General features: G+C 46.4%; 2 protein-coding genes and 1 non-coding gene across 4 annotated transcripts in view; 1 reads left to right on the top strand and 2 right to left on the bottom strand.

The window, feature by feature from the left end:
• Window positions 1-1,650: 1,650 nt before the first annotated feature.
• Ybey (ybeY metalloendoribonuclease) lies at window positions 1,651-9,629 on the bottom strand. Of its 2 annotated transcripts, none has more exons than XM_020179897.2 (5): window positions 9,496-9,629; window positions 8,855-9,104; window positions 7,266-7,394; window positions 3,198-3,266; window positions 1,651-2,801 (listed from the first exon to the last, which is right to left on the bottom strand). In XM_020179897.2, the coding sequence occupies exons 2-5, from the start codon at window positions 9,062-9,064 to the stop codon at window positions 2,715-2,717; spliced, it is 495 nt and encodes a 164-aa protein (XP_020035486.2). In that variant the 5' UTR covers window positions 9,065-9,104; window positions 9,496-9,629; the 3' UTR covers window positions 1,651-2,714. The 2 variants fall into 2 exon arrangements, with proteins under 2 accessions (XP_020035486.2, XP_020035485.2); XM_020179896.2 differs by lacking the exon at window positions 9,496-9,629 and adding an exon at window positions 9,231-9,421.
• On the bottom strand, window positions 8,510-8,603 carry LOC141423702 (small nucleolar RNA SNORA69). Its single transcript, XR_012448526.1, has one exon. It is a non-coding gene; the product is annotated as a small nucleolar RNA SNORA69 (small nucleolar RNA).
• A 102-nt stretch (window positions 9,630-9,731) lies between the features above and the next one.
• The window catches only part of Mcm3ap (minichromosome maintenance complex component 3 associated protein), a 42,298-nt gene continuing 36,376 nt past the window's right edge, over window positions 9,732-15,653 (top strand). The window contains exons 1-3 of the mRNA XM_020178662.2: window positions 9,732-10,172; window positions 10,994-12,318; window positions 12,525-12,748. Coding sequence (XP_020034251.2) covers window positions 11,097-12,318; window positions 12,525-12,748 — 1,446 coding nt within the window. The 5' untranslated portion in view covers window positions 9,732-10,172; window positions 10,994-11,096. The remainder of the gene's footprint in view (window positions 10,173-10,993; window positions 12,319-12,524; window positions 12,749-15,653) is intronic.

The following is a 15,653-nucleotide window of genomic DNA, read 5'->3' on the forward strand; positions in this document are numbered from 1 at the left end:
TCATCATCAGCTGATTCATGATTTCACATAGGTCTCATCAGGACCCCAGGTTCTTCATGGCACTGAGTGTGAATCTGGAATACATACGGACTAGCAAAGGGCCAAGGACACCAATGCCTCCTGGAGTAGGTCAGGAGAGCCTGCCTCCAGAGACTTGGAACTGGGGCAGTGGGGCCAGGCTCAGACACAGCTGCTCACTCAACCCACAGGCATTGTTTCTCAGATTAGGTCAGAAGGACACTTACTCTATTAAGACACAGTTCTCTATTAAGAACTGGGCATGGTAGTACATGCGGAGGATCTGAGTTCCAGGCCAGCCTGGGATATATAGTGAAATTGTCTCAAAACAAACAAACAAACAAAACCCAAAACTCCTGGGTGCTGGGGGCTCATGCCTGTAATCTCCTGTCTGCTCAGGAGGCAGAGATAAAGAGGATCGCAGTTCCAAACCAGCCCAGGCAGATAGTTCCCAAGATAGGGAACTATTCAAGATAGGTCTTGAAAAAACCCATCACAAAAAAGGGCTGGTGGAGTGGCTCAAAGTGTAGGCCCTCTGAGTTCAAACCCCAGTACTGCCAAAACAACAAAACAAAACAAACAAAGAAAACAAAAAATAAGGCTGAGTGAAGTGGTTTGCATTTGTAATCCCAGGTTATCTGTAATCCCAGGTTATCTGTAATCCCAGCTACTTAAAAGGAGATTGGGAGGATGGCATTTTGAGGCCAGCCTGGGCAAATAGTGAGATCCCTATCTCATGTGGTGTTATGCCTGAGGTCCCAGCTATGTGGGAATTGTAAATAGAAGGAACACAGAACTGTCATTAGGGTGGCCCTGGTAAAAATAAGAGATCCCACCTGAAAAACAAACTAAAATAAACAAGGGCTGGGTGTATGGCTAAGTGCCCAGCAAGCTTGAGGCCCCTAAGTTCAAAACCCAGGACTGCCAAACACACTCACCCACCTCCACACATCAAACAAAAAACATCAAATTGAGAAGAAAAAAGAAAAATCAATAGAAAAACAGGCAACAAATAGGAGCAAAAAAAAAAAAATCTTCACAGCAGAGGAGACAAAGATGAGCCAGTCAGATGATTGTGATGGGGAAGCAGGACAGTCCCAGTGTACACCTGGAACACCCCTGCACAGGGGTCAGAACATAACCAGCTTCCTGTCTCGGACCCTGGGTCACTGGCTTCGGGCTGCTGAGGAGGAAGCACTGGGTATGCCCAATAAAGCTGGATCTCGTGACCCCAAGATCCCCAATCCCCGAGTAATTCTCTATGAAGCCCTACTCTCATAGTCTCCAGGACTCCAACCTCTAATAGCCAACAGGGGGAGCCTCCCTAACACCCAGAGGCAGGGCCTCTTCCTATCTTTTCAGAAGGATTGTGAACCCAAGTTATGGAGTTATGCCCTGTTAGACAGTAAGCAGACAAAAATCTTGCATAGCCAACAATGACTACAGGGACTGGTGGAGTGGCTCAAGTGGTAGACTACCTGTCTAGAAAGCAGGAGGCCCTCAGTTCAAACCCTAGTACCAGTACTACCACCACCACCAGATGCACACACACACAGACTGGAATGTCCTGTCCCACATGGAGAGCCATGGGAGCAGGTCAGGTTAAGAATAGACTACAGTGGGAAAGGCATCTTTACATTTCTAGACAGTTTAATGGATACACAAGTGATCTGAATCACAGTATTACCAGCTTTTGGGCTAATAAGGTTCTGAGCCTGTATCTTACCAGTATGAGCTCCCTACAGAAATCCACCGCACATGCTGCCCTCTCTGGCAGGGTGGGAATCTTGGAGGGGTCAGGGGCCAGCATCCTCCTGACCTGTCCCCCCCAAGGATATGGCCTTCATAAAACCTGCATTTACTCTGGACTCTGGGCTTATTTTAATTTCCAGGGAAATAGGAGCTAGAGATGGAGTGAGATTTCTTCAGCAAGGAGCTTGGGAGCTGGGTGTGTAGGGGGCAGTGGGGAGACTGGACGGACAAAGCAGAAGGTTGGCAGGCAGGGTGGTGGAGAGCCCAGGGCCCAGGAGCTACTGACTTTCCTGCGGTGGTGTCTGCAGTTGATGCCTCACGACAGATGAGGGGCTGCGAGGTGTCTCTGCACGTTCACTGACCTCGTGGGCCAAACACGGTGCACCTGTCACTGACAGGTGTGCTTTTGGATTGGCCACTGTCCTCTTAGGAACAAACAAGGTCACAGAGCTCCTGAGGGTTAGGGCAGGACCCCAGCCCTCTCTAGCCTGCAGATGGGCAGAAGTCCCCCGTCCCCCCACCCCTGGCCTTCATGGAGGGACATGGCACTCTGGCCTGCTCCTTCTATTTCTGGCAGGCTGCAGAGAGTAGACATCCTCTTCAAATCCGAGGAAGATTGGTAGAGGGGCTCTAACTCTCTTGATGGAGACCCCCTCCACAGGTTTCTTCTCCCCAGTAAAGCCTGTGCTGGCATATTACAAACAAAAATCGAGAACCCCCAAGACGCATATGGGGTTTACAAGGATGAAGACAGCCTTCTAAACTGGAAGGGTCTTTTATACTGTAACAAGCTGAGTTCCAGTGGTAGAATTTAGCCTTAGCATGGGCTGGCACCTGTGGCCCCCTGGACCACATAACCAGCACAATTCCATTCTGGGGGGCCCTCCAAGCCCTGACCCTTGGTCCATTGACCCTCTCCTCTGTGTCCTGGAGCGTCAGCAGCATCAGTAGAAGCCTCTGGTCAGGGGCTCAAGCCTGGCTCCAGTGCACCTGCTCAGCTCCTCCAGCACCTGCTTCTCCTGGCAGTACATCTGGAACACAGAGGCACAGGTGCTGGTGGGGTCTTTGGGGGTACCCTCTGGTTGGGGTCGCCTCCTCCCAAAGCCCCTCCCTGCAGCCTGTGACCAGAGCAAAGGCCTGGCGGGCTCAGCCTGATGGTCCCTGCACAGAAGCACCAGCTGCTCCAGGTCTTGTGTGTCTCCACCAGTGCCAGTGCAGTGAGACCTGAAAAGAGCAGCAAGCCGGGGCTGTTCAACTGAATTCCAATACCACCAGGTGGAATAATACTTAAATGTGGTACCTGGGAAGTCCAATATTTGAAAGAATGCCTGTCAGCCTGTTTTACAAAGGACAGGCCAGCTGCCTGGTTCCTGCTTTGGGCTATGGGGATAGCAGCCTGGGGGTGCCTCGTGGGTGCAGGCTCCTACCTTCTGCCACTCGGCCTCTGAATGGTGTGTGAAGCCCAGGAGGTGACAGAGTCCGTGGGTAGCTGTCACCTGTTGGAATAATTAAAAAGCTGGCTCAGGGGATGATCCAACAGGAAGCTACCCCTTCAGGATCACTCCTGAAGTGAAGGAGTGTTAAGATCAACTTGTGGAGTGGAAATATAATGGAGGGGTGAATTTGTTCCAAATGCACTGTGATTTCATTGTGGAATTATCACAATGAAATCCTCTCCTATTATTAATGCAAAAAAAAAAAATACTGAGTTGAATTGTGCCAGGATGCGGGGTACCTGTTCTGGGCAGGAATGAAAGTACTCAGCCCCAGTTCACTTCTGTCTAAGATCAGAACAATCCACAACTCATAGGGTAGTGTGGAGCAGCACTGTCAGGGGCTGGTCATGGGATTGGAGATGGGCAAAGAGGAGCAGCATTGTGGCGTCTGTTTAAGGAGTTAAGAAGTCTCGCTACATCTGCAGTCCCAGGTGGGAGCATTGCTTGGGTGTGAGACAAGGAAATGGACAGAACAGTAAATAATGTTTTAGCTTCTCACTGAGGTCACACAGCATAAAGACAGGGACCATCAGATAAGGCTCTAGGAGTAAGGTCAAAGTAAATAACTGAGTAGCCAGAGGGTCAGAAGAAAATCAATGTAGATAAGACTCTCAAAGATGTAGCCCAAGGCCTGGGTACTGCAATCCCAGCTGAGGCAGGAGGATCATGATTTGGAGGCCAGCCTGGGTAACATAGTGAGCTTGAGGGTGTCCTGGACAATGGAGTGAGAACATCTCCAAACAAACAAACAAACAAACAAACCAATCAACCAATCAAACAACGACAAAAAAGAAGCCCCAAACAAGTATGTCTCACTAAAGATAGAATGGCATGTCTCTATTAAGCGCACACTCAACTCTGTGTGTACTATTTTTTGCTAATAAATCTGCTTAAATCTCACATCTGACTGATCCTTAAATTCTTTTCTGTGGAGGAGTCAAAGACCCTCCCATGGCCTGAATAGAGGTGTCCTTCTGTTCTCTTGGGGATCTCCTTGGGACTCCACTTACCATGTGACAGGTCCAGGAGTTCAAAACCAGGTTGAACAAAGCTTAAGCAGCAAGGAGAGGGGGTGAGTGTAAGAAAGGGAGGGTGGGGTGGGAGGTACAGGTTGGTACTGGACACCCTGAGCTAAGAGGGAAGGGGTTAAGGGTCAACCCTATATCCCAGGCTCAATCCTGGGGAGGAGAAGATTCACTACTGGGGAGACATGAGAGTAAAATAGGGATCAGGGTTCTGGAACATTTTGCTGATGGCTCTGTGTTGAGGCTCCACATAGTGGGGAGGGCGAGGCAGGGCACGGGTAGGGGAGGTGAGATGCAGAGGCTGAGTTGGGAGACCCACTGTGGGCTGTCTCCACCTACAGACAGGGTTGGGCTGAAGTCCACAGGAGAAAGCCCAGAACTGGGGGAGAGGAGTAATGGGGGGGGAGCCCTGTGGCCAAAGTCAGGAACCCTCTGGAGATGGCTGCAGCCTGCCTGGGGCACCACATGGGAGGCTGAGGAGTGGAGTAGGGCAGGGACTATAACCTGTGAAAAGTGTGATCTCCCCTGGAGTGAGGGTGAAGGAGACATCTGATATAGGGAGGGTACAGCTGGAGCCTAGGCCTTAGCAGGGTTGGCCAGGCCTGTGCCCATGAAGATGGGCCCCTAGGAGCAGGCTGGCTCTCCACCAGGGGAAACAGGGAGCCCCCAGAGGAGGGAGTGAAGGGAACAGAATCTTCTGGAGGTGTTTGAATTGAGGGCCTTTTGCTAGGCAAGCGGTTCATCACTTGAGCCACTCCACCAAGCCCTTTTTTGTGCTGGATACAGGGTCTCATTTTTTTGGTGGGGGGAAGCTGGCTGGCCTCCAATCAAAAAGCAATCCTCCTCTGCCTCCCTAGTATAGGATTATAGGTGTGAACCACTTAATGTCTTTGTGACTACTAGATACAACTAAGATTGACATCCAGGTAACACCTGAAACCTACGATTTCCCCACCTTGCTGTAGCTGCCTACCTGATGCTCCCATCAATGTAACTAATAAATGTATTGACTTATGACTTCCCTTTGTTCTTTTGTCTATCCTATGAAACAGGATAGACTTATAAGATGACATGAAAATCATAAAAAAAAAAAAATATGACCAAAAAGCCAGATTCAGGAATTAAGACAGAAGTAGGAAGTAAAACTGAAGTCACTAGAACAACAAGGAATTGCACTGCCTGCATCCCTTCCAGCACCCTCCCCTCCCTCCCTTTTTTCTTTTTGAGAAAGCAAAGATTTATGGGGATGCCATTAAAAGGAGAGACAATACCAGCACAGGAGCACAGCACAGTGCTCTTCCCCTTCTTTTGATGCTGAGCAATTTGGTCTGAAACAGAAGGTATTTCCTTGACTAGAAAGGAATGCCTGAAAAGGTTACACCCATTATCTCCATATTTTGAATAACAGTAGTCCCACCCTAAACCAATTATCTACATTCTTGGTAATTTAGTAAAATGAAGGGGGCAGGGCGTTGCAGATTGGAATCCCCCAGCTCAGAAGATAAAAATGCATCCAGGACAAAGACTGCCATTTTGAGCCTCTTGCTCTCACCTCCTGTGTCAGGGGGTGCTCCTTTTCTCCTTTTCTATTTCTCCCTACTTTGCCCTGTGCTGCTGAATAAATCTTTGCTAACCTTACATTGTGGGTTTCCTTTTTTTCTGAAACCCCTTGAAATGCTTTTCATTATATATTCTAAGGGCCTTGGATTGAGAGGGTCATTGGGGACCTGAGTTGAAGATTTTACCCTTTCTCTTATTTGGGAAAACCCTTCCCAGTGACAACTATAAAACGTCATGGGCTAGACTTAGCCACACATGCCTGTAATCTAGCTACTCAGAAGGCAGAGACTGGAAAGACTGTGGTTCAAGACCAGCTGAGCAAAAATTAGTGAGACCTCATCTCAACAAAAAGTTGGTAGTAGTAGCACAAATAAGCAATCTAACTACACAGAAGGCATCACAGCTCATGCTATCTCTGGGCGAAAAAATGTGAGACCCTATCTGAAAAACAGCTAAAGCAAAAAATGACTGAGGGCATGGTTCAAGTACAGCATTCCTAGCAAGCATGAGGCCCTGAGTTCAAACCCAGTACTGCCAAAAAAGCATTCGTGTAACCTCTTCCATGGTGGAACATGTTGGAGCACTTGATCTTTGTTCTTGGGCTCTCATATTTGGCTCAGAATCAGCTACTTTCACATATTCTTTTTTTTTTGGCAGTGCTGGGGTTTGAACTCAGGGCCTCACACTCTTACCACTTGGGCCACTCTGCCAACTCTTTCTTATGTTCTATACAGTGCAGTTAGTTATTTTACCTTAAAAGGTGTAAAGACCCCAAGGTGTAACCCTGTGTTGAGCCACTTCTATCACTCTCAGGAAGAAAGTTTGCAACTTTCTCCTCTGTATAGCAGTAAGCCCCACCCTGGCCCCAGAGGGTGCAGTCAGGCAAAGGTTACAACCTTCACACTGGTTCTCCTGGAAAGCATAAAGATGCCCAGGCTGTGGCTGTTCTGCCAAAAGAAGGTGTCTCAAAGGCTGGTGGAGTGGTTCAAGTGGTAGAGTACCTGCCTAGCAAGTGTGAGGCCCTGAGTTCAAACCCCAGCACTGCCAAAAAAAACAAAAGTGTCTCGATTGAATCCGTGAACAAGCAGAATATGACTTAATGGCATCCTTCACTAGTCAGTTTTTTATTCCTTTTCCATCAAGCTGAGGAGACAAACCTGAAAGGTTCTGGAGGCTTATATCCTCCTCTCCATTTTGTAAGTTTAGTAAGAATCTCATCTGGCAGGCCTCTGCTGATATCCAGAGATAAAAGCTGAGAAGGCTCATGGGAATTCCTGTTTTTTGAAGGTTGTGCTATGGACTTAATAAGTTGTCCCACAGCAATGCAATGGTACCCGTGGACATTAGTGTGTCCACAGGGTCTCCTCAACCCCACTGTAATGGCAGGACAGGTAACTTCAGCAGCCCCACTTACAGTCAGCATGTCATAGTAGTCTTCGTCTTCTTTGCACTGCTGGAAGATATATTCCACTCCTAGGAAAATGTCTCCCAAATTATAATCCTCTCGAAAATCTGGCTGGGGAAGTTCACCTGCTTTCAGATTCTAAAAATGAAGAAACAGACTTGGAGGACACCGTGTTCAGAAAAGGTAACCCGACCACAGGATCTGGCTGGCTACTGACTGCAGGGCACCATCCAGGGCCTAAGGGGGGTGGCGGTGAATGGATTGCACAGCCACTACACACAAGTGTCCTCAAATGCTTCCATCTTGTTAAATGACTTACTTTCTGTTTCTTTCTCTCTCTCTCTCTTTTTTTTTTTGGCAGTACTGGGGTTTGAACTCAGGGCCTAATGCTTGCTAGGCTTGCTAGGCAGGTGTTCTACCACTTGAGCCACTCTACCAACCCCTTACTTCTATTTCTTTCATCCCTCCCAATGTGGAATCACACAGAATCACAATTTCTAGAGTTATAACAGCACATCAACAATTTTATATTTATTTTTTCTGCTTAGTATTGTGTACTGAACAAAGTCCTTCATTTCTGCAGATGCTTAAAGACCAGTCCCTCAGGTGAGAATTGTTCACACTAAGTCAGTCACCTGTGGTTGGATACTTAGTATGCTGCCATTTTTTTCTTATTACAGGAAACAAAAAGTGAACATTTTAACACATTTACATTACATTTATCATTGTATCATTTTTCCTTTTTTGGATTTACTTCCTGACACTAGTGGATTATTGATATGTGTTTGTTTAAAAGGCTCTCCAAGCACTGCATACTGCCCAATTACTTCAAAAGGACTGCTCCAATTTATGCTGCTACTAACAATGAGCAAAGCCTTGAATTTACATAATGTAGCTATCATATATTTGTTGAAAATATCTACCCTGGTTTCTTTTCACTTTTCCAACCCAAACATATTCATTAGGTCATGCTTAAAATTTTTGTTTTGTAACTCTGAATTGTCCGTGTCAAGTTGTTATGATTTTACCCTCATAAAAGCAAAAATCTAAAACAATCAATGTGGCTTTTTTTTTTTTTTTGTGGAACTCAAATTTGAACTCAGGGCTTCACACTTGCAAAGCAGGTACTATACGGCTTGAGCCACATCTCCAGTCCATTTAGATCTGATTATTTTGGAGATGGAGTCTCATGAACTATTTGCCTGGTCTGGTCTCTAACCTCAATACTCCAGATCTCAGCTAGCTAGGATTACAAGTGTGAGACACTAGCACTGGGTATGACTTTTCTTTCAGCAGGAAAATGGCAGGACTTCCACAAACTGAAGCACTGTGATTGCAATTTGCTTTCAAGCTTAAATTTGAAGAGGTACTTCTTTTAGTTCACCAACAGCAACAAGGGGCAGAGAGTGCAGTCAACTACACCTTTTGGAATTGTAGGCTCTAGGGGTGGGCATGCTCAATGGGGGTGGCTCACACTGCTATCTACTTTTGTGTATTTTTTTAAAATCTCAAAATCAAAATTAAGAACTACGTCTACTATTATCCAGGAAAGGTATTCTGGAGGGAAAGCTTGACAAGAAGAGAAATGTATTTTTTACCTCATGAAATGGGAAAGAAAGCACATCAGTTGGGGTATTTTTCTTTCTGTAGATCCTATTAATGTGCTGAATATTCTTGTTGTCAACATAGACGATCCCCAGGTCAAATCTCTGCACGCCTAAAATACTCCTTACAATCTCCATCTTCCTTCGAAGTGGCACTCTCCTAATTGGAATCGCTCGCTGCAAATTTCTGATCACCAGACTCATTTCAGGGAGAGCACCGCTCTTTCAAATGTTTGGGAGGACCCTGTGTTCAAGTTGAAGACAAGACCCATTAGTACTAGAAAGCGACAAATTCTATACACATGCATACACACGTAAACCACTTTACTTGGTGGGATTTGTTGACAGCTTTGAGGGAATTTTCATTTACCATAGGAAGTCATTAAAATGTTCTCAGCGTGGATAATGGCCATGAGGACATTAAGAAGGCCAGTGGAAGGGGAGGGCCATTAGCGGTGACGGGGTAGACTGCGGCCAGGACTAGGTGTGGGCACCGTGGGTAGGTGGAGTGGAATGGAGGAGGGACGGGGGAGGGGAGGGTGGCGCGGCGTGGGGAGGGAGGCAGCGGTAGATCGGACTTCCGGGCGCTGGCGGCGGCCCACGAGGGAACATAGGCCGACCGCCCAGGCACGTACGGGGGCCCGGAGCGGAGCAGCTGAGCAGAGCAGAAGGGGCCGGGAACCGCGGACGCGCAGGGGGCTGGCCTCCCGCAGGAAGCCGCGCCGCCGTTCGCCTCAGGAGCGGAAGCGGATGCTGCGAACCGGAAGTCGGTCCGCCGCGTTCTCTGCCCGCCGCGTTCTCTTCCCGCCGCGTTCTCTGCCCGCCGCGTTCTCTGCCCGCCGCGCGCAGCGAAAGGCTGCTCCAGCGGCCGGTGCCTGCGCCTTCCGCGCGCCCAGTGCCCAGCGCGGCGGGAGGAGGGTTGGGGCGGCGGAAGGGAGCCGAGGGCAAAGGGCGAAGGCGGCGGAGCGGCGAGGGCCTGGCCTTGCGGCGGGCGCACGGTGAATGCCGGACGGCCCGCCCCATCTCGGCTTCCCCGTCGCTAACGGCGAGGCCTGCTGGGTTCGGCCAAGCTGCCCGAGGTTTCGCCCAGCCCGCCTCTGTCATCCTTTGGGCCAGTTCCTGGGCAGTGACCAGCGCAGTAAAAAGCAGTGCATTTCTAGGCCTGAGAAAAGTATTTCCTGCTCCTGTTACAGGTGAAAAATTAGATGGTAGGAAGCACTGAAACAGTAACCTTTTACAGTGTTACATTGTAATTCTGTGGTCATGGAGACTGGGAGAATCCCGCGAAGTTCCCCTCTTTAAGTCGAAAAGTGTAAGTAACCGCATTCGTTCTTATTACTGAATGACTTTTCCCGAATTTATCAACTAAGTAAAATGATTTGAACTTTTAATTTTTGTTTTTGGCGGCACTGGGGTTTGAACTCAGGGCCTCACACTTGCCAGGCAGGAGCTCTTACCCCTTGAGTCACTCCGCCTGCCCTTTTTTTGTGCTGAGCTTTTCTGAAATAGAGGCTGGATCCGCGATCCTTGTGATTTTTGCCTTCTGGAGTAGCTAGGATTACAGGCGTGAACCATTGTGGCCTGCCGGACTTTTATTTTTATTTATTTATTTTGGTGGGACTGGGGTTTGAATTCAGGGCTTGCCCCCTTGCAAAGAAGGCGCTCTACCGCTTGAACCACACCTCCAGTCCACTTTGCTCTGGTATTTTGGAGATGGGGTGTGTGTGTGGTGTCTCACGAAGAACTTGCCCCAATCTGGCCTTGAATTCACTGGATCTCTGAGCCACTGACGCCTGTCACGACTTTTATGTGAATCTTTTTTTTTTTTTGGTGGTATTGGGGTGTGAACTCAGGGCTGCATACTTGCTAGGCAGGAGCTTTACCCCTTTAGCCACACCCCAACGCCCAACTTTTAATCTTAAAGGATCTGGCTTTTAACTTTCATTACAAAGTAATTTATTTGTATTATCTATCCGTGCCCTCCAACAAGAACCTGTTGGCTCTCAAACTGAGGGTGCTTGATCCTTTGTGTTGGCCGTCTTTAATTATCCTTAAGAATGTAACATGTGATTCAGAGCTTTTATTAGTCTTCTAGCAAGATGTGCTGTGATGATCTGAATTTTTGTCTTTCAGCTTTATCCTGAAGATGAAGGGGAATTCCCTAGATAACAAACTGTTTAAGGAAGAGAACTAGTTTTGTAAAAATATTTATTGCTTTCTAATTATTGGGTAAAAGATGAACCCGGGAAACCCTTTCAGTGGGCAGCAGGCTAGTGCTTTTGCAGTATCTTCTAGTAGTTCTGTAGGTACATTTCAGGCTAAGCCACCATTTCGCTTTGGTCAGCCTTCTCTTTTTGGACAAAACAATACATTATCTGGGAAGAGCCCAGGATTTTCACAGGTACCCAGCTTTGCAGCACCTTCCGGAGTAAGTCAATCCTCTTCAGTGCAAACGTTTGGAGTCACCCAGACCTCAAGTACTGCACTCTTTTCTGGACTTGAACACACTCCTCCTTTTGTAGCTACCTCTGGGCCTTCAAGTTCGTCTGTGCCTAGAAACCCAGGATTTAGTTTTACATCACCCAGCACTGGGATTTTTCCAAGTACTTCCACTTTTGGACCAGAAGCTGGAGAAATAGTGAGCTCTGGTTTTGGGAAAAAAGAATTCAGCTTTAAACCTCTGGAAAATGCAGTATTCAGACCAATACTGGGGTGTGAGTCCGAGCCAGAGAAAACTCAGAGCCAAATTACACCTGGGTTTTTCAAATTTTCCCACCCAATTAGTGGACCTGGAGGCCTGACCTCTTTTTCTTATCCTCATGTGACAAGTAGCTCAGCTACAAATTCAAGTTTTATCTTTTCAAAACCAGTTAATAGTAGTAATTCATCATCTGCTTTTACCCCTGCTTTGCCAAACCAAAATGTAGAGGAAGATAAGCGGGTACCCAAATCAATATTTGGAAGTTCTAGTAGTAGTAGCTTCAGTAGCTTCCCTGTTACATCATCTGGGTCTTTGGGAGAACCCTTCTCAGTTAGCAAAACTGGTGTCCGACAAGGGTGTGAAGATGCTGTTTCCCAGGTGGAGCCACTTCCCAACCTTATGAAAGGACTGAAAAGGAAAGACGACCAGGATCGTTCCCCCAGAAGACATGGCCATGAGGCAGCAGAAGACTCAGACCCTCTATCCAGAGGTGATCATCCTCCAGATAAACGCCCTGTGCGCCTGAATCGACCCCGGGGAGGGACTCTGTTTGGTCGGACAATACAGGATGTCTTCAAAAGCAATAAAGAAGTAGGCCGTCTGGGCAACAAGGATTCCAAAAAAGAAAGTAGTTTTGTGGAGTCTGGGGAAAGTGAACATATGGCAATCCCAGGAGGGAGTCAGTCTGCTCTGGCATCTTCCCGGCTTCCAGGTGTGAATAAAGAGGAAGAAACCCAAAGCAGAGAGAAAAAAGAAGGTGAGTTTTAAAAGTGTACAATCCAGAGTACATCCAGCTGGCAGGTTCTTGGTGAGTCTCCTGAGTGTTAGCTTGATTTTTCTGAAAAGTATTAGAGATTCTAATATAGGGTCTTGGAGCTTTTCCTTTGCTTTCACACAGTTGGTGCTTCCTGTTTCAAATGTTAACATCTGATGGGTTTAGGTGTCTGTTCTCTGAACCCCTAGATTCTCTAAGGGGAACTCCTATACGTCAGAGTAAAAGAAGTGAGAGCACGGACAGTCTTGGAGGCTTGTCTCCCTTGGAAGCCACAGCTATTCAGTGTAAGAACATCCCCGATTACCTCAATGACAGAACCATCCTGGAGAACCACTTCAGCAAAATCGCTAAAGTACAGCGCATATTTACCAGGCGCAGCAAAAAGCTTGCAGTGGTGCATTTTTTTGATCATGTAAGTATTCCCGACTTGCCACTTGTTACCACAAGTTTGAACTTTGTCACTTTTTTTTTCTTTTATTATTCATATGTGCATACAAGGCTTGGGTCATTTCTCCCCCCTGCCCCCACCCCCTCCCTTACCACCCACTCCACCCCCTCCTTCTCCCCCCCACCCCCTCAATACCCAGCAGAAACTATTTTGCCCTTATTTCTAATTAACTTTGTCACTTTTAAACATTTTTTTTCCCCTCTTCCATTGATCTTTGTTTGCTTGAATATGGAGTAAGCACTCAGATATCTCCTTATTAACCTGGAGAGGCTGATGTAGTACTGTTCATTTTGTAACTTGGAGTTGTGAAAGGCTGAGGTCTTTGCAGAATGCAGTGCTCCAAGAAAGCTCTGAGTGGCTCACTTGAGTTTAGTTTCTCTGAAAGGCTTGGAGTGGCTCCATATCCACACTCACTTGTTCAAACTTGAGTTTTCTGATTTTGGTTTTATTTGTTCATAGTACATGTTCGATAAAAACATTCAGACAACATAGAGAAAAAGTGAAATCTCTTATAATCCCATCGCCCAGATAACTTCTGGGTTTGCAGCCTTTCACTGTGCATGTGAAACATTGGTTATAGGGTATACATGCACATGCACTGCACACTTTAGGCAGCGTTATATCTTTATTATTTTTTCTAACTATTTTTTTGGGGAAAATTAAGTTCTATAGGCGTTTATGAAGTAGAAAGCATATTTTCCTTTTTTTTTTTGGGGGGGTGGATTGGGGTTTGAACTCAGAGCTTTGCATTTGCAAACCAGGCACTCTGGCACTATAGTCCATTTTTCTCTGGTTGTTTTGGAGATGGGGGTATTTTTAGAACTATTTGCCTGGGTGATCCTCCCAATTTTGGCCTCAGTGAGCCCACTGATGATCTTCCTGCCTCTACCTTCCCAGTGCTGAGAGTATAGGCATGGGCCACCATGCTCGGCTTATAACTTTTTATAGACATCTCTCTCTTTTTGTTTTTGCTTTTGGTGGTAGTGGGGTTTGAACTTACAGCCTCATGCTTGTCAGGGTCCAGCCAGTGGCTCACACCTATAATCCTAGCTACTCAGGAGGCAGAGATCAGGAGGATCAGGTTTGAAGCACACCTGGGCAAAACCCTATCTCAAAAATACCCAGCAACACAATAAAGGTCTGGCAGAGTGGCTCAAGTGGTAAAGTGCCTGCCTAGCAAATGTGAGGCCCTGAGTCCAAACTCCAGTCCTGCCAAGAGAAAGAGAGTGTCTTGCTGTGTTGCCCAGGTTGGCCTTGAACTCCTGGGCTCAAGCAATTCTCTTTTTGTTTTGGGGTTTGAACTCAGGGCCTCCATGCTTGCCAGGCAGGCACTTTACCACTTGAGCCACTCCATCAGCCCTTCTTTGTGTTGGGTATTTTCAAGATAGGGTCTTAAGAACTATTTCCATAGCTGACTTCAAACCTTGATCCTTCTGTTCTCTGTCTCCTGAGTAGCTAGCATTGCAGGTGTGAGCCATTGGCACTTGGCTTTCAAGCAATATTCTTGTTCTGAATAGCTTGGATTATAGATGTGTGCCTCCATGACTGACTTATCTGAAATCAATAAAAAGTTTCTATTAGAATAAGATTGTTTTTTGGTACTGGGGCTTGAACCCAGGGCCTTGACCATGCTAGGCAAGCATTTCAGCTACATACCCAGCCCTTCTGTTTATATTTTGATAGGGTCTCACCAGCTTTGCCCAGGTGGGCCTTGAACTTTTCTATCCTCCTACCACCTTCTGAGTAGCTTGGGATCCCAGGCATGTTCCACCACATGGGATTGTTAAATGCTATGTGGCACTTTATCCTGTTTACTTGCTTACCTGACTGTTTCTCTATTTTTGGATGTTATTGTGTATATATATTTCTCTCTCTTCTTTTTTTTGTAGTGCTAGGGATTGAACTTGCACTCACCACTGAACTACATCCCCAGCCATTGGCTGCGACAGCATCTCACTATGTTGCTCAGGTGGTCCTGACCTGGAGGTCTTTTTGCCTCAGACTCCCACGTGCTGGGATTATAGGTCTTGCTGATCACCATGCCCAGTACATGTTCATTATCTCAAACAGAAACTCTATAAACATTAAGCAATAACTCTCCTCTCCTCCAGCCTGTGGCTACCTCTAATTTCTGTCAATGGACTTGCCTATTCTAGATATTATATACTTATGGGGTCATAAATATTTGTCTGTTTGTGTAGCTTATTTCATTTAGCATTATTTGAAGGTTTGACTACATTTAGCATGAATCAGAACTTTTTTTCCTTTTATGGATGAGTAATTTTTCATTGTATGGCTGGACCATGTTTCATTATTACATTCTTGTGTTGGTAGATACATGGGTTGTTTCTACCTTTGGCTAGTGTAGATAATTCTGCTCTGATCATTGGTATATTAGTATCTGTTCGTGACCCTGCTTTACATGTTTTGTTTTGTGGGGGGAGGGAGTATTCTTGGGAGTGGAAATATGGTAATCCTCATTTCTAAAATTTAAATTTTTTTGGCTTTTTGAGACAGGGTCTTGCTATGTAGTCCAAGCTGGCCTTGAACTTACTATCCCAGTGCCTCAACTTCCCACATGCTGAGATTATAGGCATGCACCACCACACACAGCAATAATCCTCAATTTAAAAAAAAGTTTGCCTATGTAATGTGTTTATTCCCTCAGGTGAACCATAAATATTTTTATTATAGAACTGATATGAAAATACATTGCCATTGTACATAATTCACTGATTTCCCCCACCCTCAGTTACCCCGTGTGGTGCAATTTTTTTTTTTTTTTTTTTTTTTTAGTGGTATTAGGGTTTTGTCTCAAGCAGGCGACAGTGGAAAGTTGACCATCAATCAGGTGCTAAATGAATTAACT

Source organism: Castor canadensis, chromosome 5 (assembly GCF_047511655.1).
Source record: "Castor canadensis chromosome 5, mCasCan1.hap1v2, whole genome shotgun sequence".
NCBI lineage: Eukaryota > Metazoa > Chordata > Mammalia > Rodentia > Castoridae > Castor > Castor canadensis.

Excerpts from the sequence above, each read along its gene's own strand:
- Ybey (XM_020179897.2), bottom strand. The coding sequence starts at position 9,064 with ATGAGTCTGGTGATCAGAAATTTGCAGCGAGCGATTCCAATTAGGAGA. Across the intron at positions 7,395-8,854 it reads TTTCTTTCCCATTTCATGAG|AATCTGAAAGCAGGTGAACT; the intron begins GTAAAAAATACA and ends CTTCATTTTTAG. Across the intron at positions 3,267-7,265 it reads ACTACTATGACATGCTGACT|GTGACAGCTACCCACGGACT; the intron begins GTAAGTGGGGCT and ends TTATTCCAACAG.